General features: G+C 43.9%; 1 protein-coding gene across 3 annotated transcripts; it reads left to right on the plus strand.

The window, feature by feature from the left end:
• Window positions 1-2,090: 2,090 nt before the first annotated feature.
• myh7ba (myosin, heavy chain 7B, cardiac muscle, beta a) lies at window positions 2,091-19,024 on the plus strand. 3 transcript variants are annotated; one of them, XM_010881896.4, is made up of 39 exons: window positions 2,091-2,468; window positions 2,796-2,939; window positions 3,194-3,350; window positions 3,675-3,702; window positions 4,108-4,204; window positions 5,241-5,333; window positions 5,452-5,515; window positions 5,662-5,760; window positions 5,847-5,950; window positions 6,066-6,204; window positions 6,343-6,461; window positions 6,737-6,886; window positions 7,127-7,297; window positions 7,468-7,647; window positions 7,964-8,167; window positions 8,677-8,764; window positions 8,904-9,021; window positions 9,127-9,250; window positions 9,407-9,543; window positions 10,404-10,659; window positions 10,770-11,012; window positions 11,101-11,277; window positions 13,183-13,328; window positions 13,418-13,508; window positions 13,959-14,348; window positions 14,428-14,554; window positions 14,810-14,928; window positions 15,123-15,319; window positions 15,455-15,638; window positions 16,098-16,263; window positions 16,504-16,628; window positions 16,703-16,818; window positions 16,949-17,141; window positions 17,285-17,614; window positions 17,701-17,871; window positions 18,107-18,211; window positions 18,418-18,513; window positions 18,632-18,766; window positions 18,952-19,024. In XM_010881896.4, the coding sequence occupies exons 1-39, from the start codon at window positions 2,268-2,270 to the stop codon at window positions 18,961-18,963; spliced, it is 5,796 nt and encodes a 1,931-aa protein (XP_010880198.2). In that variant the 5' UTR covers window positions 2,091-2,267; the 3' UTR covers window positions 18,964-19,024. The 3 variants fall into 3 exon arrangements, with proteins under 3 accessions (XP_010880198.2, XP_010880196.2, XP_010880197.2); XM_010881894.5 differs by lacking the exons at window positions 2,091-2,468; window positions 2,796-2,939; window positions 3,194-3,350; window positions 4,108-4,204 and adding exons at window positions 3,357-3,558; window positions 4,802-4,822; XM_010881895.4 differs by lacking the exons at window positions 2,091-2,468; window positions 2,796-2,939; window positions 3,194-3,350; ... (7 more) ...; window positions 6,343-6,461; window positions 6,737-6,886 and having other exon boundaries at window positions 7,207-7,297; window positions 7,449-7,647.
• Window positions 19,025-19,725: the final 701 nt, after the last annotated feature.

The raw sequence follows: 19,725 nt of genomic DNA on the forward strand, positions 1-19,725 counted from the left end.
ATGGCAACATTACTTTAGAATCTCATATGAAGAACAGTCACGTGTGCAGAAATGCCAAGTGTCAGCTGTAAAATACTTCAATATATATATATTTTGACAACAATAAAATTGTTTCAGTTTGTAACTTTCCAGTAGTTGTAGTAACTACAGTTTCAGCAAAAAATGTTTCTTCTAGAAGTTAGCTGAATTACAGCAACAAGTATTTGCATTTAAACCAACACTCAGTGCACTGACTAGTAAGTTTCACTTTCACTTTTGGTGATCTGTCAAAATAATATCTTTTGAAATTTAAAAACAATATATAATAATGTGAAATCCCTACAGAATTCAGTGTTTCTTCTTTAACTAGAGCAGAAATTGATTGAACTGTGTGAGCAGACCCGGCTGCACGAGGGGGCATTGGGGGGCAATGCCTGCACTACAGTACTTCTTTGCCCCCCCACATAAAATACATGGTTGAATGAAAATGTTGCATGATAACATTTTTGCATGAAATATTTTTTATGTTGCTTTAATATAGATTAATTAGTTCCAAAATAAACAAGCTGGAATTACAAGTTGGAATTACTTCAAACATATATTTTCTGAATATATTTAAACTACTTTTGACTGGCAGGGTTTTAGACCTATCAAATTCTGAACTGTGAATTGGAGTAGCCTCGTACAGGACAAGTTGCAAATCGTGAAATTCCACTTGCGTGGCAGACCTGACATCATGTAATATTGAAGTTGATCAGTCTTTTTTTTTTTCTTAAGGCAAGAACGGTTGCTAAAACTTTCTAGTAGACACTTCAGAAAAGACTGTAATCTGTAATTTGAAACATCAATAAAAATAAAAAAATAGAAAAAAAAAATGAGGATATATATATATATATATATATATATATATATATATATATATATATATATATATATATATATATAGCCTAATGTAATTGAACAACATCGTAAGGTAGACGACAATTAGGGACGGTATTGTATTTTTTAGCTACATCGCTAACCACAAAGCCAAAAATGTAAAGTAAATTTCAGAAATTGTAACTAATGACACGCTAGTTAACATTTGTATGTCGCTAATATTCGGGAAACATTGATGACTTTGTTGGGTAAGTTGGATAAACGTGCCCGCCCATGGAATTCAAATGCCCGTCCAACAGGTTTGTTCTAGCGCCCGCGCTGATTTTAGCTTTAGGCTTTACAACAGATTATCATGTCTCCCCGTGATGCGGATGAAGGAAAGAGAGAGGGAAGTTTTATTCATTTGACCAGAAAGCAGGTCTGGTTTCTGTTGACCAATAGAAATTCAGTATTTTAGAAGGCACTTTTGTATGCACCCAAAACACTATAATCCCACTATTACTGCATATATGTCGTGCATATGTAATACATTTACAATGCTTTTTATTTAATTTATTTTTTACATATCGCCCCTTTAAGATCTTTGCGTTGAATCTTAGTCTTCCATTGACTGTGCTGCCTCTGTGGCAGATGTACTTACAGTAATTGTAAGGTCCGATCTGGCAACAGTAGCAACTGACAATCAGACACACTCATCCTGCATGGTTGTCAACCAGATAGTGGTTTTATTATAGCAGGTTAATATTATTGTAGTTCTGTGTATCTCCCTCCAAATGTATCTACATTAAATTACACATGTATAAAAATAGCCGGCTTGAGTTAGCTCAAAGATAAAAACGTTGCTTTCCTTTTGTGTCAATTGAGACACGTGGTCACCACCAATAGGCGATGGAGGAGGTGGCATATGTTAATGAGGGACACATCTACTTTGACAGTGACCTTGAGAGAGACAATAAAAAGCGCACACATTACTACGACTATTTATCCCGTTCTGTGCACCCTAAGGTCAGTTTAAAACTCTTCCGTTTTTTTTTTATCATTATGCGCTTTATCACACCGGTGGCATACCGATTTGTGGTTGTTTTCTCATGAAAATTTTTCAAACAATCAGTTATCTTGACATTTACGTCTTAGGCTACTTACATTTTTTTAAATATATTATCAAGAATGGATTATATCACTGCATTACGCCTACTCACGAATTGTAAATCATTTCCATTGTGTGCGCTTTTGGTTTGGTGATGTTTCATTCCCACTTTTTTTCAAACAAAATATATTCTAGAAATATTACAAAACCCCCGAGCACGCTAAGTAATTGTCCCTCTCTTTTCCAAGGAGTTTGAGAAGTCGTCTGTCGTGTCAGTGCGTCGGCTGCTTCGTTGGCTTGTGAAGTAGTTACCAGTGCCATCATGTCCCGCTTTGATGCGAATGAGTTCGGGGAGGCTGGTCCGTTTTTACGCAAAACCGACCTGGAGTTGCTGGCTGCGCAGACCGTCGCATTTGATGGTAAAAAGCGAGCATGGGTTCCAGACGAAAGGGAGGCTTACATCGAGGTTGAGATCAAGCAGTTAGTCGGAGACAAATTCATCGTGGAGTCCAGAGACCGAAGGGTAAGAGCCGCACTCAAGGAGTTACAGTTCACTCCTTACTGTTTACTCTCAGTGCGAAGAATATTTCCACACATTACCACTTCTTTACTTTGCTAGTGTTTATAGATAATTAGAATAATGTACTACAAAAAAATATAATATATAAATATATTCAGATAAATAACTATATTGTTTTAGTAGGAATAAAATGTAGTTACACAGTGACTAAATATGATACTTACAGAACCAGAATATACTGTCTGTGACAACAAAGGCCTCCCCATATCCCCTTTTGCCCTATGCCCATGTCTCCCGTTTGAGTCCTCCTGCCTCCTCTCCCCTGTGCAGTCTCTCACAGTGAAGGAGGAGGACATCCAGCAGATGAATCCTCCTAAGTATGACATGATCGAGGACATGGCCATGCTGACACACCTCAACGAAGCCTCGGTGCTCTTCAACCTGCGCAGGCGTTACGCGGCCTGGATGATCTACGTGAGTGACCCCAGGGGGGAAATGGAGGGGCAGGACGCCGTTCTTACTTACCCTTCTGGGATCAAAAAGTAGCCAGAAGCACGTGTCCATCTGTTTTTAGATCATGTCAGTTAGTTTGTGGCCCCCCCCCCCGCCCGTCCCATTATTGTTGCTTAGCTGGGTCCTCCGGTTAATAACTCGAAGGAATCTTGTGTCAGAGGTGTGGAAACTATAGCCCAGGTAGTATCCAATGCATGCTTCAACTTCCTCCGCAGACCTACTCTGGGCTGTTCTGTGTGACCGTGAACCCGTACAAATGGCTGCCAGTGTACACCGCCCCGGTTGTCGCTGCCTACAAAGGCAAGCGCCGTGCTGAAGTCCCTCCCCACATCTACTCCATCGCCGACAACGCCTACAACGACATGCTCCGCAGTAAGTCACTCAGCACATTACACCAGCACTCCTCCATGCCATTAGACACTCAGCACAGATGATACTAAGTCACTCAGCACACATTACACCACCACTCCTCCATGCCATTAGACACTCAGCACAGATGATACTAAGTCACTCAGCACAGAAAATACTACGACCCCTCTTTGCCACTAGAAGTTATGCTAGTGTATACAAACTTCAGCCGGTAATGGGATACGCTGTGATCTAAGTAACACTTCACCAAAAATGCATAATCAATTTGACACAGCACTTCTGTTATTCCACAAGCCTAACCACTCATTTGTCGTTATATGTACACAGATCGGGAGAATCAGTCCATGCTCATCACGTAAGTAACAACCAAGATCTTTAAAAACCTCTGCTCTAATGACTTTGATGCCCTGTATAGTTTGTAATAGTCGTTAATTAAAGGTAATTAAAGCAGAATATCGGTACATGTGATGTACGCCATGTCACTACTAGACCAACCTTTACAATATGCTAGACCATCCCAACGCAGACACTCTTTTGCCATCTTATATAAAACAGTATTTGTTTTTTGGATGTCACCAATCTAAACATATGAAAATGAGAGCTGGATTTTTAGAAGACAAAATATGTTGGTATTTTTTTTTCTATCAGAGAAAACGTATTTTGTTTGACTTTATGGTGTCATTTTCTTTTGTGCATTTTTAAAAAAAATCTGTTTCATCTACACATTTTTGTTCTCTATATTTTCCTCACACTCCTGTAGCGGAGAATCCGGTGCTGGCAAAACTGTCAACACGAAACGTGTCATTCAGTATTTTGCCATTGTAGCGGCTCTTGGGGAAGCAGCTGCTAAGAAAGGAGTAAGGCCACTATGGCATTCTGGAATTTTTTGTTCCCTCCCTTTTAAAACATTTTGGGTGTTTTTTTTCCCCTTTTTTTGTTGTCATTTGGGCTCTTAAATGTTTACTATTTCCCTTTGTGACTTTATGGTCATATTCCGTCATCGAGCATCAAAACAGTGAATGATAGTGTAACATACATTCTTACTGTTCTTTGCGACTCTGGCCTTGTTTGTCGTGTTTGCAGCCCACTTTTTACTGCTTGTTCTCTTCATGACTTTTGAATCTTTTTTTCCATCCATCCACATCTCCCCTTTTTGAAACATTCTGTTGTTATTAACCCTTAGAGGCCCACTGTCTACATTTTCCTCTCAATCCCATTTAGATTTTTCATTTAGATTTTCCTTTTTAGAAATTCTTCTTCCCAGTTGCTCCATAAGTTATATATTCCTTTTCTAGAGACAATGTCTTTATATCCTTTAGAGTAAACAACATATTCAGAGTTAAATTGTATCATCGTTTACCTCCTTAGTATATGAAATGTTTATGATAATTACATCTGTGAAAGAAAAGAGAGTCATACGTTTACAGTGATTGCAAACTTTTCCCTTAAAACAGGGCCCTGCCACCAAAACAGGGGTAAGTGAATTACAGAATGATCCAGTCAAGTGTGAACAAGTTTGGACCTTGTTAATAATTTACTGTGTTAGTCCTTTACGGTGTCAATCCTTTTCTGTGTTAATCCTTTACTGTGTCAATCCTTTTCTGTGTCAATCCTTTTCTGTGTTAATCCTTTACTGTGTGAGTCCTTTACTGTGTCAATCCTTTTCTGTGTTAATCCTTTACTGTGTCAATCCTTTTCTGTGTTAATCCTTTACTGTGTGAGTCCTTTACTGTGTTAATCCTTTACTGGGTTAGTCCTGTACTGTGTTAATCCTGTACTGTAGTTAGTCCTCATCTGTTAATCCTCTACCTTGTTAATCCTCTACTGTCTTAGTAATCTACTATCTTAGTCTCCTACTGTGTAAATCCTGTACTTGTTTTGCTGTCATTCTAGGGGACATTGGAGGACCAGATCATTGAGGCTAACCCCGCCATGGAGGCATTTGGCAATGCCAAAACGCTGAGGAACGACAACTCGTCCCGTTTTGTAAGTATCTAAAATGAAAGGCTACTGAAACATAATGACAATAGCAGTAGTTGTTTGTACGCCAGCTCTTTGCCAGCTTTATGGGATAGTTGCTGTATTTTCCACCCCAATTCAACAGGGCAAGTTCATAAGGATCCACTTTGGGACCAGTGGAAAACTAGCTTCGGCAGATATTGATATATGTGAGTACCATGACAGAGGAACATGGGATGAAAACATCATAGCACCTGTTTAAACTGTACAACTATGCACACAAAATGTGTCTTAAACTTCCTTTCTTGAGTTGATAAATTCAGATAATGCCAATTCATTTTATGAACTCCTTTAGATCTTCTGGAAAAATCCAGGGTTATATTTCAGCAGCCTGGGGAGAGGAGCTATCACATCTATTACCAGATCATGTCCCAGAAGAAACCAGAACTTTTAGGTAAATCAGGATCAAATCCAAAACCGGCCAACAAGTGCCACCGTTTAAGTGGCATTGGGTTTTCTAAAATCTGGCTCCTCCACCAGACATGCTGTTGGTGTCCACCAACCCATACGACTACCACTTCTGCTCCCAGGGTGTGACCATTGTGGAGAGCATGGATGATGGGGAAGAGCTCATGGCCACCGATGTAAGACCTCTTCCTGTGCTATTCCTCACCGTTAGCCCAACTGTAAGGAATTAGTCGTGTGTTGGCTTCGGTGATGAACCTTGTTGAAATAGGTCTTCCCCTGGTTTCTCCACAGAACGCCATGGACATCCTGGGGTTCACTCCGGATGAGAAGTACGGCTGCTATAAGATAGTCGGGGCTATCATGCACTTCGGCAACATGAAGTTCAAGCAGAAGCAGCGCGAGGAGCAGGCAGAGGCAGATGGCACTGAAAGTATGCAGGACTACCAGTTTCAGACAGAGAAGTGGTCCGGGTCTAAGATTAACAATGAAGACCTACAGTAGTTCACATATACGTTATCGGACCAACAGTGTGCTATACTTGTGCCTCTTGTCTCGTATCTCTGTCCAGGTGCCGACAAAGCCTCCTACCTGATGGGAGTCAGTTCAGCGGACCTCCTCAAGGGTCTCCTACACCCCAGGGTGAAAGTGGGGAATGAGTATGTGGTCAAGGGACAGAGCATGGAACAGGTAAAGGGCTCAACGCCACAATCACAGTACAGCTAGCTACAACTATTCAGGTGCCTTAAGGTGAAATCCGCTTAATATTGCTTTAATTTACCCCAGTAATTATCCGGCTGGCCGGGACGGCTTTAATCCTCCATCAATCAATATACCCAGCACAAAGCAGGATCGAGGAACTGGTATCCAAGCAACAGCAGATATCCATGTGAATGACAGCGGTGTACCCTGTGTGTGGTTTTGGTTGTGTGTGTGGTTGTGGGTGCATGTTTGTGTGCTAATAGGTGAACTATTCCGTTGGAGCTCTGGCCAAAGCCACTTATGACCGTATGTTCAAATGGCTGGTGGGACGCATCAACAAGACCCTGTACACGTCTCTGCCTCGCCAGTACTTCATCGGAGTGCTGGATATAGCAGGCTTCGAGATCTTTGAGGTAAGTCCTTCCTCACAGTCAATTTAACTAAATCATTCCTTTGAGGTAATTCAGAAACCGACACATTCGCCATCCTGAATGTTAGTTAGCTGGCATTTTCTGTGTGTGGCTGCAAGTTATTGCATTCCTTCTCAGCTTCACAAACAAGTTTAATATCTGAAGTGCTGTTTGTATTCACACAGTCCAAGACATTGGATCCACGGTCTGCGTTCATTCTTAAAATGTGTCCTTTAATTTCAGCTCAACAGCTTTGAGCAGCTGTGCATCAACTTCACCAATGAGAAACTGCAACAGTATTTCAACCATCACATGTTCATCCTGGAGCAGGAGGAGTACAAACGTGAGTGCATCGAGTGGACCTTCATTGACTTTGGACTCGACCTACAGGCCTGCATTGACCTCATAGAGAAGGTATGGCCACCTACCTTCAATTGAAAACATAGCAAACGCCGAAATAAGAAATGAACCAAAACATACTCTTTTTTTTCAGTATTTGCTTGATGTATTATTGTATTATATTTGATTGCATGATGCATGTCAGATTCACTGGACGGATGTTTAGTTCGGCATTTTCTCTTCAGCCCCTCGGGATCATGTCCATCATGGAAGAGGAATGCATGTTCCCCAAGGCTACTGACGCCAGCTTTAAGGCCAAGTTGTACGATAACCACATTGGGAAGTCGGCTAACTTCCAGAAGCCGCGGCCCGATAAGAAGCGCAAATATGAGACCCACTTTGAGCTGATACACTACGCTGGAGTGGTAAGTGCAATAATGCTATACTCTATAATACCATAGCATTGTTAGAATAATATAATGTGTTGGCCTTTTAGCAATACAGTGGGCACAATCCAAGTGGACAAACATAAATACAGAAGAAAGAAAATGAAACCGGGTCTCTTAATGACTCTTTAAACATGATATCATAAGCCTCTTCATCTATCAATTCCTGTGTCAGTAGCCACACTGCAGTCTACAGAACTCATGTGTCAAACAATGTGTCATCCTAATTATGTAGTTCAATGTAGAAATACCATATAGCAGAATATTAATGGCTGACTTCATCCTGATGCTCCAGGTGCCATACAATATCGTTGGGTGGCTGGACAAAAACAAGGACCCGTTAAATGAGACAGTGGTGGCATGCTTCCAAAAGTCCTCCAACAAGCTGCTGGCCTGCCTTTATGAGAACTACGTTAACTCGGACTCAGACCAAAGGACTGGAGGAAAAGAGAGAAGGAAGAAGGCTGCATCTTTCCAGACTGTGTCACAGCTACATAAGGTGAGAGTGAGCGAATCACTTAGTTTATACAATGTCATCAGGCTGTATTACCATTGATTTAGTAGACAGTAAAATCACCCAAGGAGACCCAGGAAAATTAACCAATAGGATGAGCATCGCTAGATAGCCAGTAAAGGCATGTGCATTCTGAAATCATCCATACAGTGCTGAGGAGGAGACAGTTAAGACTTGCAGTGATGTTTAGGGAACTGATCACATGAACATCACTTTAAGTCTGTGCTGGCTCCACTCTCATATACATCACATACTGTATCCCCTTGAAGTCAATGGAAGAGCTTCAGTCTGAAGTCAGTGGAAGAGCTTCAGCTCAGCCCCAGAACTCAAAGATTGAGGAAGGCCTGCTTTTCATAACCCCGGGAAGAGCTTAGATATTAGCTGTCGATGTAAAAAAAACACTGAACCTACACTGAGCAAAATTCCTCTTGGTAATGCAGTTAACCCTAACCCTTCATTCCCTCCATCCATCATATGTGCTTCTGTGTCTGCAGGAGAACCTGAACAAGCTGATGACTAACCTTCGCTGCACCCAGCCGCACTTTGTACGTTGCATTATCCCCAATGAGACCAAGACCCCAGGTATGTCACAGCACACCCTTCAGCTGAGGTCCAAGGACCAAACTGAAGACGACACCTCCATAACTCAGGTTGTTGAAGTGTTCCAGGGAATGTCCTCACCTCCCTGACTGACGAACCCCGACCCCCCTGTCACCCGCAGGAATCATGGACGCCTTCCTGGTGCTGCACCAGCTCCGCTGCAACGGTGTGCTGGAGGGCATCAGGATCTGCAGGAAGGGATTTCCCAACCGCATGATTTACGCGGAGTTCAAACAGCGGTCAGCACGCGCTACATTGCAAAACACACGTCGGGGGGGAAATAAATTAAGAACTGCTTGTTTGATAAAATGGTTTTATTCGTTTTCTTTTCACCACGCGAACAGCTATCGCATCCTGAACCCGCATGCGATCCCTGACGATAAGTTTGTGGACAGCAGAAAAGGAGCAGAGAAACTGCTGTGGTCCCTTGAGGTCGATCACAGCCAGTACAAATTCGGACTCACCAAGGTAGGAGACAAAGTGTGTTTCGTCATCAACCGAACCCCACACGCATCACACAGGCAGAGGGCATGGGACCTTCCCTCCCCTGGTCTGGTTCTGTAGGTGTTCTTCAAGGCTGGTCTGGTTCTGTAGGTGTTCTTCAAGGCTGGTCTGGTTCTGTAGGTGTTCTTCAAGGCTGGTCTGCTGGGGCTACTGGAGGAGATGAGGGATGAACGTCTGGCCAAGGTGCTCACAATGCTCCAGGCCTTCAGCCGAGGCATGATCATGCGAAAGGAGCTCCAGAAAATGATGACCAGGAAGTAAGGGAGCATGGCTTTATTTGACTTGACCTGTACTTATGATGAGGTTTCGGGCCAACTACTCAGCCCGAGTAAGGGGGTATAGATTGCAGGGGTTTTGTGAGTAAATAATGCTAACTGATTGAATAGTTGATACAGTAGTAAGAGAAGTGAAAACATCACCAGCTGCCTGCTCCTACAGTCCTAATAGTAATGTGATCTGTTTGTGATATATTATACTGCACACTCCCATGTTCTAGTATGAGCGGTATGTGTGGGTCATGTTAGTGGCGTGTGGGAGACGTGTGCTTGACCATGTATGGTTACTGTGCATGTGTGTGGCCCCCATGGCAATATTGAACTCATTCCCTCTGTCTCTCACACACACACACACACACACACACACAACTCCCATCTGGCCGGTCTGCCTTTCCTTAACAATGCTGACGGTATCCTTAGAGCCAGGTGGCGACATGTGCCAACTGGCAGCTGCTTGGACCCCTATAAATACAGCAGCCCCACCCCGCCAGTCCGCCCTGTGGCCCTTGACCCCTTTTGTTCCTGGCGCCTGCAGCTCTAAGTGAGCACATACTACAGATGAGATACTGTATGTGGTGGGTGCCACAGGACAAAAGCCTGCCTTTGGACAGAGGGCTTATGTTTCTAAACAAACACCAAGGTGCCCACCTTTGAGTGGCATGGAGTGCAGAGTCACGTTAGAAGTTTAGTCATTCCCTTACAGCTAGCACCCAGACTGACCATGTCGACACTCAGGCTCGAATCCACAACTTTCACAGGAAGCGTTCTGTATAGCTTCCTGTGGAAGTTGCTAGGGGTATGAAAAAACATCCTAATTCAGTCGCATTACTTTCTGTTTCCAGGGAGGCCCTGATGGTGATCCAGTGGAACATTCGGGCCTTCAACGCGGTGAAGCACTGGCCGTGGATGAAGCTCTTCTTTAGAATCAAACCTCTGCTGAAAAGCGCCGCCACAGAGAAGGAGATGGCTACTCTGAAGGAGGAGTTGGCCCGGCTGAAGACGGCCCTGGAGAAGTCAGAGGCCAAACGTAAAGAGCTGGAGGAGAGGCAGGTCAGCCTGATCCAAGAGAAGAATGACCTCTCTCTGCAACTGCAGGCGGTAAGTATCGGCAAACCCACCGCGGTGGAAACACTCGGACAAACCCCTACAGCGTGGTTCTGATGGGGTTCAAATGTCGCCTCCCATTGCTCTCTCCTCTCTCCCTGTAGGAGCAAGACAACTTGGCGGATGCGGAGGAACGCTGTGACCTCCTGATCAAGTCTAAGATCCACTTAGAGGCAAAGGTCAAGGAGCTCATGGAGAGACTGGAGGAAGAAGAGGAGACGAACGCTGTCATGCTTGTCAAGAAACGCAAGCTGGAGGATGAGTGCGCTGAGCTGAAGAAGGACATTGATGACTTGGAGATCACCCTGGGCAAGGTGGAGAAAGAGAAACACGCCACTGAGAACAAGGTGGGGAGAACAGAGGAGTTCTGTCTGGGCAGTAACAAAAGGAGAGGAGCTCCTCACGCCATCATATTCTATGTCTCCTCTTCTCCAGGTGAAGAACCTGATCGAGGAGTTGTCAGCTCTGGATGATATCATCCTGAAGCTGACCAAGGAGAAAAAGGCTCTGCAAGAGGCCCAGCAGCAGACATTAGATGACCTGCAGGCAGAGGAGGACAAGGTCAACACTTTGACCAAGGCCAAGGCCAAGCTGGAACAGACAGTAGATGATGTGAGTTTAACCAGACGGACCAAAAACCCACCAGTATACAATACTCCAAATACAGTAGTATTACTAAATTTATTCAGTATATACAACCCATTTTCCAAAAAGGTTGGGATGCGGTGTAAAATGTTATGAAAAACAGAATGCAATTAAAAACCCCATATAAACCCTATATTCAATAGAAAATAGTATAAGACAACATATTAAATGTTGAAACTGAGACATTTTATTGTTTCTTGAAAAATATGTGCCCACTTTGAATTTGATGCCAGCAACACGTTTCAGAAAAGCTGGGACAGGGGCAACAAAAGACTGGAAAAATTGTGTAATGCAAAAGAAAACCTGGTGGAATCTCTCATAACTAATTAGATAAATTGGCAACAAGTCAGTAACATGATTGGATATTAAAAAATCATTCCAGAGAGGATGGGTCTGTCAGAAGTGAGAATGGGGAAGAGTTCACCACTCTGTGAAAGACTGAATGGGCAAATAGTGCAACACTTTGAGAATAATAACGTTTCTCAATGTAAAATTGCAACAAGTTTGGGGATCTCGTCATCTACGGTACATAATATCATTAGAAGATTCAGAGAATCCGGAGAAATCTCTGTACACAAAGGACAATGCTGAAAACCAATATTGGATGGTTGTGATCTTCGGGCCCTCAGACGGCAATGCATTAAAAACAGACACAATTCTGTAGTGGAAATAAATTAATGGGCTCGGAACACGCCCGAAAACCATTGTCTGGGAACACAGTACGTCACTGTATCCACAAATGCAAGTGAAAACTACCAAGCAGAGAAGAAACCAGATATAAACAAGATCCAGAAACGCTGCCACCTTCTCTGGGCCCAAGCTCATTAAGATGGACTGAGGCGAAATGGAAAACTGTCCTGTAGTCTGACAAATAAAAATTTGGTTCACTGTAGTGTGGGTTCATATTGGCCCCCCCGCTCTTTAAACAACAAAAAACATAAAAACGTACTAAATGAGGAAAGAAATATAAACGTTACGTGTGCTTGATTGAGCTTTTTGGGAATCATGGACGCCGTGCCCTCCGGGCTAAAGAGGAGAGGGACCACCTGGCTTTTTATCAGCGCACAGTTCAAAAGCCAGCATCTGTGATGGTATTGGGGTGCATTATTGCATATGGCATGGGTGACATGCACATCTGTGAAGGCACCATAATGTAAAAGAGTCTGGGTTCAAAACTGGCCTGCCTGCAGTGAATCCATTTGGCGCATTATGAAATGAAAAATACGATAAAGGACCCTGAACTGTTGAGCAGCAGAAATGCTTTATCAAGCAGCAATGGGAATACATTTCACTTTCAAAACTACAGAAATTGGTCTCCTCAGTTTTCAAATGCTTACGGAGTATTATTAAAAGAAGAGGTGATGCAACACAGTGGTAAACATGCCCCTGACCCAACCTTTATAAAACCTGTTGCTGGCATCAAATTCAAAATGGGAAAGTATTTTCTCAAAAACAATAAAATGTCTCAGTTTCAACATTTGATATGCTGTCTTTGTACTTTTCTCAATTAAATATAGGGATAAATGATTTGCACTTTATTGCGTTCTGTTTTTATTTGCATTTTATGCAGTGTCCCAACTTTTTTGGAAATGGGTTTGTACTATATTTATTTAGTATTAACAGCAGTGTTACATACAGATGCGTATATTGTGCTGTGTTCAGTAGAATTCTATAGTAAGTCCTGTAGTAAAGTTTAGTATTATTTTTAAGTAGGCATATCCAACCTCTAATATTGAAATAGAAAGTAATTATTGTTTTAATATGTTTACAATTATCACATTGTCTGCTATTAGATTTATTGTTACTGCCATTTGTTTTACTTGTTCTATAGCCATCTTATCTAACGTTACCCATACTCTTTGCCCAAAAAAGTTGGAAGGCTCTTTGGAGCAAGAGAAGAAAGTGCGTTTAGACCTGGAACGAACCAAGCGCAAGCTGGAGGGGGACCTGAAGCTTTCCCTGGAGTCTGTCATGGACATGGAGAATGACAAGCAGCAACTTCAAGAGAAGCTGAAGAAGTGAGAACAATTTTTCTGACTGAAAACTGAACAACTGAATAGTTTTATAGTCATTGACATAAATGTAACCCACTCTTCTTTCGAATCAGGAAAGACTTTGAGATGAACCAGATTAGCTCTAAGATTGAGGATGAACAAGTTTTGACAATTCAGCTTGAAAAAAAGATAAAGGAGTTACAGGTACGTATGCAGAATTGGGTTTGAAAATACTAACAGCATGGGTTTTAATCCTGGTTGCAGTATTTCAACAGTGCCTGTGGTTCGTACATTGGCTCAGCAAAGGCCGGGCCTGGTAGGACAAATGTTGGGAAGGGTTGTCTCCTTGATTACTTGTCTGGTAGTTGTCATGACAATGCACCTCCGGGCGTAGGTTCTGGCAAGTACTTGGTACCTGGTTGAGTAAGCAGTGTGATAAGAGAAGGAATGGCTGCAATTTGCTGCGATGAAACAAGGTCCTGATTGTAAATTGAACATAAAAAAATTGTGAGGGCAGGAAAAAGTTAAACCTGGAAAAGAAAAATGTATACGAAGTATTAACTCTGAGTTCTCATGTTGTTAATACAGTCACATTTCTCAATACCAAGATCCTAGACCACAAGCATTCATCCCTGTGTCCATATGTTCTCCCAGGCTCGTAACGAGGAGCTTGAAGAGGAACTGGAGTCTGATCGGGCGTTCCGGGCCAAGCTGGAGAAACAGCAGGGCGATGTGGCCCGGGAGCTGGAGGAGCTCAGCGAGAAGCTGGAGGAGGCAGGGGGTGCCACCTCCACCCAGATCGAGGTGAACAAGAAGCGTGAGTTGGACTTCCTGAAGATGCGTCGGGATCTGGAGGAGGCCATGCTGCACCACGAGACTACAGTCGCCGGGCTGAGGAAGAAACATGCCGACAGCGTGGCCGAGCTGGGAGAACAGATTGACAGTCTACAGCGTGTCAAACAGAAGCTGGAGAAGGAGAGGGCAGAGGCCAAGATGGAGGTGGACGACCTTGTGTCTAATGTGGAGCAGATGTCGAAGATCAAGGTAGAAAGATAAACATGCTCCCAGACTCTCTCACACACACACACACACACACACATACAATTCTAGCTTGTATTTCTAGGCCAACGCTGAGAAAATGTGCCGGCTTTACGAGGACCAAATGAACGAGGCCAAGGCCAGGGTGGAGGAGCTCCAGAGGCAGCTCAACGACACCAACGCTGAGAGAGGCCGCGCTCAGGCCGACAGTGGTGAGTCTCTGTCCTACAGCTTGGTGCAGGCTCACACACTGGTCTTGGGTACTGTATCAAAACCTAGGCCTACTACCAGGGCAGCTCACCCTCATTGCTGTGCGTTACATGTTTTGATTTTGAATTATGTTTTGTGTGGGTGCAGTATCAGTGCTATAATAAAGGACACTGAGTAAACATCACTCTGGCAGGTTTGACTGAAATACAGGCATGACGTGTAAAGCCCAGGTCTGATTGGTCTGTTAATCCCTGTAGCCGAGTTAGGCAGAAAGCTGGAGGAGAGGGACGCCCTAGTCACACAGCTGCAGCGCAGCAAGAACTCCTACAGTCAGAATGCAGAAGAGCTCAAGAAACAACTGGAGGAAGAGAACAAGGTAAGAAACAGCCCCCTACTATGGAAAAATGTCTTTAGGAAAGAAGGGCAGATGTAGTATTCTAGGTGCCGGCATCAGTCTGCTTGCTATAAGAATGATTGAACATCCCAGTATCTCAAACCACCTATCGTCTTCCAGTGTGACTGACTTTTTCTGCTCTCCGTCTTGGCTCCATCCGTGGTCATCGTGTTCAGGCGAAGAATGCCCTGGCCCATGCCCTCCAGGCCGCCAGACACGACTGTGACCTGCTGAGGGAGCAGTATGAGGAGGAGCAGGAGGCCAAGGCTGAGCTTCAGCGAGCCCTGTCCAATGCCAACGCCGAGGTTGCCCGCTGGAGGACCAAGTATGAGACTGATGCCATCCAGAAGACAGAAGAGCTGGAAGAGGCGAAGTGAGTGATACCTCTGAGGTCTACATACAATGACATTTAATCCGACCTTACTTTCCTCCACATTTACAAATCCGTATTAGTAACTAAATCATTGGGAAAGTGAGGACTGATTCAGCTGAGATTGTTTTTCGACAGGAAGAAGTTGGTGACACGTTTGCAGGAGGCTGAGGAGTCCGTAGAGGCGTCCAATGCCAAGTGCTCCTCCCTGGAGAAGACCAAGCATCGGCTACAGTCGGAGATAGAGGACCTGGGGATGGACCTACAGCGCTCCAGCGCTGCAGCTGCTGCCCTTGACAAGAAACAGCGCAACTTTGATAAGGTGAGGTTCAAGCGGAGGTCAGAGGTGGAAAAAATACAAAGTAAAAGTACTCGCTGTGTTCTCCAGTTCTGGGAAGTTCCTAAGTTAGAGCAAAATGAGCAGAGAAACAGAGTTCATTACTAACCAGTGACATTAAGTGGACGTTTACACTCTTCCTTTTTATTTAATTGATCATTGGTTAGTTTTGAACTCCCTTTACCTGGTTACTTAGATCATAATTTGATTCTTCCCTTATTAAGTGAACACAGCCCAACCCATTTGAGTACTTGTACTCTTTACTTTTTCCACCTCTGGTTGGAGGTTATCATGATCAATTTTTCCTAAATGACTCCCGCTGTCAACTTTATACCATGCCCCCGGTTGCCGAGGAACGAATAGCAATTTAGATTGTTCTAACCCCCTAACGTAATCCTGGCCTGGGACAATGGAATTGCTAATTAGGTGAACTACTGATGTCAGGTGCTGGCTGAGTGGAGGCAGAAGTATGAGGAGTGCCAGTGCGATCTGGAGAGCTCTCAGAAGGAGTCCCGCAGCCTGAGCACAGAGCTGTTCAAGTTGAAGAACTCCTACGAGGAGGCCATAGACCACCTGGAGACCACAAAGAGAGAGAACAAGAACCTCCTGGGTACGGCTACCTCACACAATCATCAGACATACTGCTTCTGCTCCAAACTGTACTTGTTGTATTTTATCTTAAATCGTTTCTCCCCCCCAAGAAACCATGTGCCATTACAAAAATTCTAATACACAATATATATAAATATAATGTTTAATAGGCTAACATTTCACAGCAGGCTTGCACGAAAACAAATGGAACTGCATTCTTCCCCGCTCACCCCACTCTTCTTTTTCTTTACATCTATAGAGGAGATTTCTGACCTTTCCGATCAGATCACCCAGGGAGGTAAGACCATTCATGAGCTGGAGAAGATGAAAAAGGGACTGGACATGGAAAAGAACGAGATCCAGGCTGCTTTAGAGGAAGCTGAGGTAAGTCTGTTCCACCCGTACTGTTCAGTAATTGTTGTTTATTTGTTGGTATTATATTCTGTTCTCTCCGTCAGGGTACTCTGGAGCATGAGGAGAGTAAATCTCTCCGCGTCCAGCTGGAGCTCAACCAGGTCAAGGCCGACATTGAGCGGAAACTGGCGGAGAAGGACGAGGAACTCGACAACCTCCGGTAGGGTCAATCTCCATTAAATTAGAAAGCAGGTCAGGGTTTGTACAGGAGGACAACTCACCCACACTTTGCTAGCGTGAATACCAGAGCCCCATGTCTGAGAACGTCCTCCCTTGAATCCGCCCCCCAGCCGGAACCACCAGCGAGCCCTGGAGTCCATGCAGGCCACCCTGGACTCAGAGTGCAAGTCACGGAACGAGGCGGTGCGTCTGAGGAAGAAGATGGAGGGGGACATGAATGAGATGGAAGTGCAGTTGAATCACGCCAACAGGCAGGCTGCTGATTCCCAGAAACAACTGCGCCACCTGCAGGTCCAGACCAAGGCAAGACTTTTTTTTTTCTTAAAAGAAGATACAAATGGCAACACACTGAAGTGAAATATGTGATTTAAATGGGAAAACATGTTGTCTGGGTTGGATGGTACTACCAGAACCATTACTGAACACTGTCTCCTCGGTAACCCCAGGAGCTTCAGCTGGAAGTGGATGAGGCCCTACACCAGAACGAGGAACTGAAGGAGCAGGCAGTGGTTACGGAGCGCAGGAACAACCTGCTGACCGCAGAGGTGGAAGAGCTCAGAGCCCTGCTGGAGCAGAACGAGCGCACGCGTAAACTGGCCGAGCATGAGCTCCTGCAGACCACCGAGAGGGTCAACCTGTTGCACTCCCAGAACACAAGTCTTATCAACCAGAAAAAGAAGCTGGAGAGTGACCTGTCTGTGGTGTCCACCGAGTTGGACGAGACTTCGCTTGAGTGCCGCAATGCCGAGGAGAAAGCCAAGAAGGCCATCACTGATGTAAGAAAGACCCAGAAACAAATTTACAGTGAAATGTATTTGATTGCGTTTGGAAAACACCCAACTGTGCTCTGTCATTGGTCCAGGCGGCCGTGATGGCTGAGGAGTTAAAGAAGGAGCAGGACACCAGCTCTCACCTGGAGAGGATGAAGAAGAACATGGAGCAGACCGTCAAGGACCTGCAGATGCGCCTGGACGAGGCTGAGCAGATTGCCCTGAAGGGTGGGAAGAAGCAGATCCAGAAACTGGAGATTAAGGTAAGGATCTAGAGAGCATCTGCCCAATGGAAGAGTGCAATATAAAGCCATTCATTTATTTCGTTATTCGAAGTGCCAATTCAGTTGACACTAGTTGGCTTTTCCAATTTAGCCGTTAGCCATTTCTACAGCTGCTCCTATGTGCCTCTGTGGCTTGTTCAATGCTACATGCTTATTGGACTTGGTTAACATTCTACTTCAATAGAGAAGTGATTTAACAGGATCCTATTAACAGGTGAGAGAGCTGGAGAATGAGCTGGAGTCTGAGCAGAAGAAGAGCCACGAGTTCCAGAAGGGAGTCCGCAAGTATGAGAGGAAGATCAAGGAGCTCACCTACCAGGTACCTGAAACATAGCACATTAAAATGTTATTCCAGTGTTAAAACCTTTCTCCACACCTGATCAAAGTCATCCTCTTTAAGGTTTCTTTGATTAAGACCTCTGTGTTGCCGTATGTACTATGGATTGAAAGTGCGACCTGGTGTATGAGGTCTTGGGTTGTAGTGATGTGCTGCTTCATGCTGTCCTCTGTTGTTTGTTCCTGCAGACAGAGGAAGACCGGAAGAACCTGGCCCGTCTGCAGGACCTCATAGACAAGCTGCAGACCAAGGTGAAGAACTACAAGAGGCAGGCTGAGGAATCGGTAAGTGCCTAAAAACATTTCAAGTTGTCATTTTACTGTAGCGAACGTGGATGTTTCCAGATAACCTACATGGGTATGATTTAAATTCCTGCTCTGTCCCTCTGCTCTTCCCCTTCAGGAAAAACAGGCCAACTCCAACCTGACCAAATTCAGGAAGGTCCAGCATGAGCTGAACGATGCCGAAGAGAGGGCTGAGCTGGCAGAGTCCACGGTCAACAAACTCCGCGTTCGCACTCGGGACCAAGGGTCAAAGGTCAGTACTGCACTATGGAAGATACCAATGTGGCTTACAATTCATTGAAAATATTAGCCTTGCAATAATGATCAACGGTCTTACCCAGTACGCCAGAGTTGTTCTGCAGTGGAATACGTCCGTTCACTCATTATCTTTTGGTGGTTATGAATGAAAAACGTATTTACCTTATCTTGGTATTTCAGCTTGCAGAGTAATCCAAAGAACTCCCCAACCAAAGATATTTGAGCCAGCCGGCTTCAACAGTTGTGGTGTGACTGAAAAACAGAAATAATAAGGATTCCTAAAGGCATTTCTAGTACAATGTCTCTACTGTCTGTGGTGTTAAGATGCAGTGAGTAACGTTTGAGCCATTCTACAACAAATTAAACCAAGGAGTTTATCTGCTGGGTGGCGATAGACACTTGTGATTTAACACATTAAACCGTCTGGAAATGGAAATAAATTGTTCATGATTGTGTCCGGCCTGCAAGATCACAGAAAAATAAAACAGAAACCCATTCCAGAGAAAGGTTGTGATAATTTATTATGATTGTTATCATTAAATTAATTTCACAAACAAGACTATTAAATTAAGTTCAACGTAAGATGATCACAAAGGTTGCTAAATTGAATCCTATGGGGATGATGGTGGGTACAGTTTAAAAACACAACACCAAACATGGCCACGATAGATTCAGGAGTCAGGATAAAGAGCCATTCAATCCTACCATGGCCATGTTCATTTGGGAGGTTTTTATGCAGTACTAAAGTCCAGTCGGTGTAAACACACAGGTTTGATTGAATTGAGCCCTGGTATGAATCCAATCCAATACACACTAAACACTTCCCAGGAACAGACTGCTTGTGTAATGCTGAACTACTAACACGTGTGGAAAGTTGTACAAAAATTATTTGATCATGTTTAAAAAAAACTGTGTAACTGATGGTTAGCTGATCAAATGTCTGCAGGTATACAC

The sequence above is a fragment of the Esox lucius genome, chromosome 17 (assembly GCF_011004845.1).
Source record: "Esox lucius isolate fEsoLuc1 chromosome 17, fEsoLuc1.pri, whole genome shotgun sequence".
Lineage (NCBI taxonomy): Eukaryota > Metazoa > Chordata > Actinopteri > Esociformes > Esocidae > Esox > Esox lucius.

Excerpts from the sequence above, each read along its gene's own strand:
- myh7ba (XM_010881896.4), top strand. The coding sequence starts at position 2,268 with ATGTCCCGCTTTGATGCGAATGAGTTCGGGGAGGCTGGTCCGTTTTTA. Across the intron at positions 5,761-5,846 it reads GAAGAAACCAGAACTTTTAG|ACATGCTGTTGGTGTCCACC; the intron begins GTAAATCAGGAT and ends CTCCTCCACCAG. Across the intron at positions 15,639-16,097 it reads AACAGCGCAACTTTGATAAG|GTGCTGGCTGAGTGGAGGCA; the intron begins GTGAGGTTCAAG and ends TACTGATGTCAG.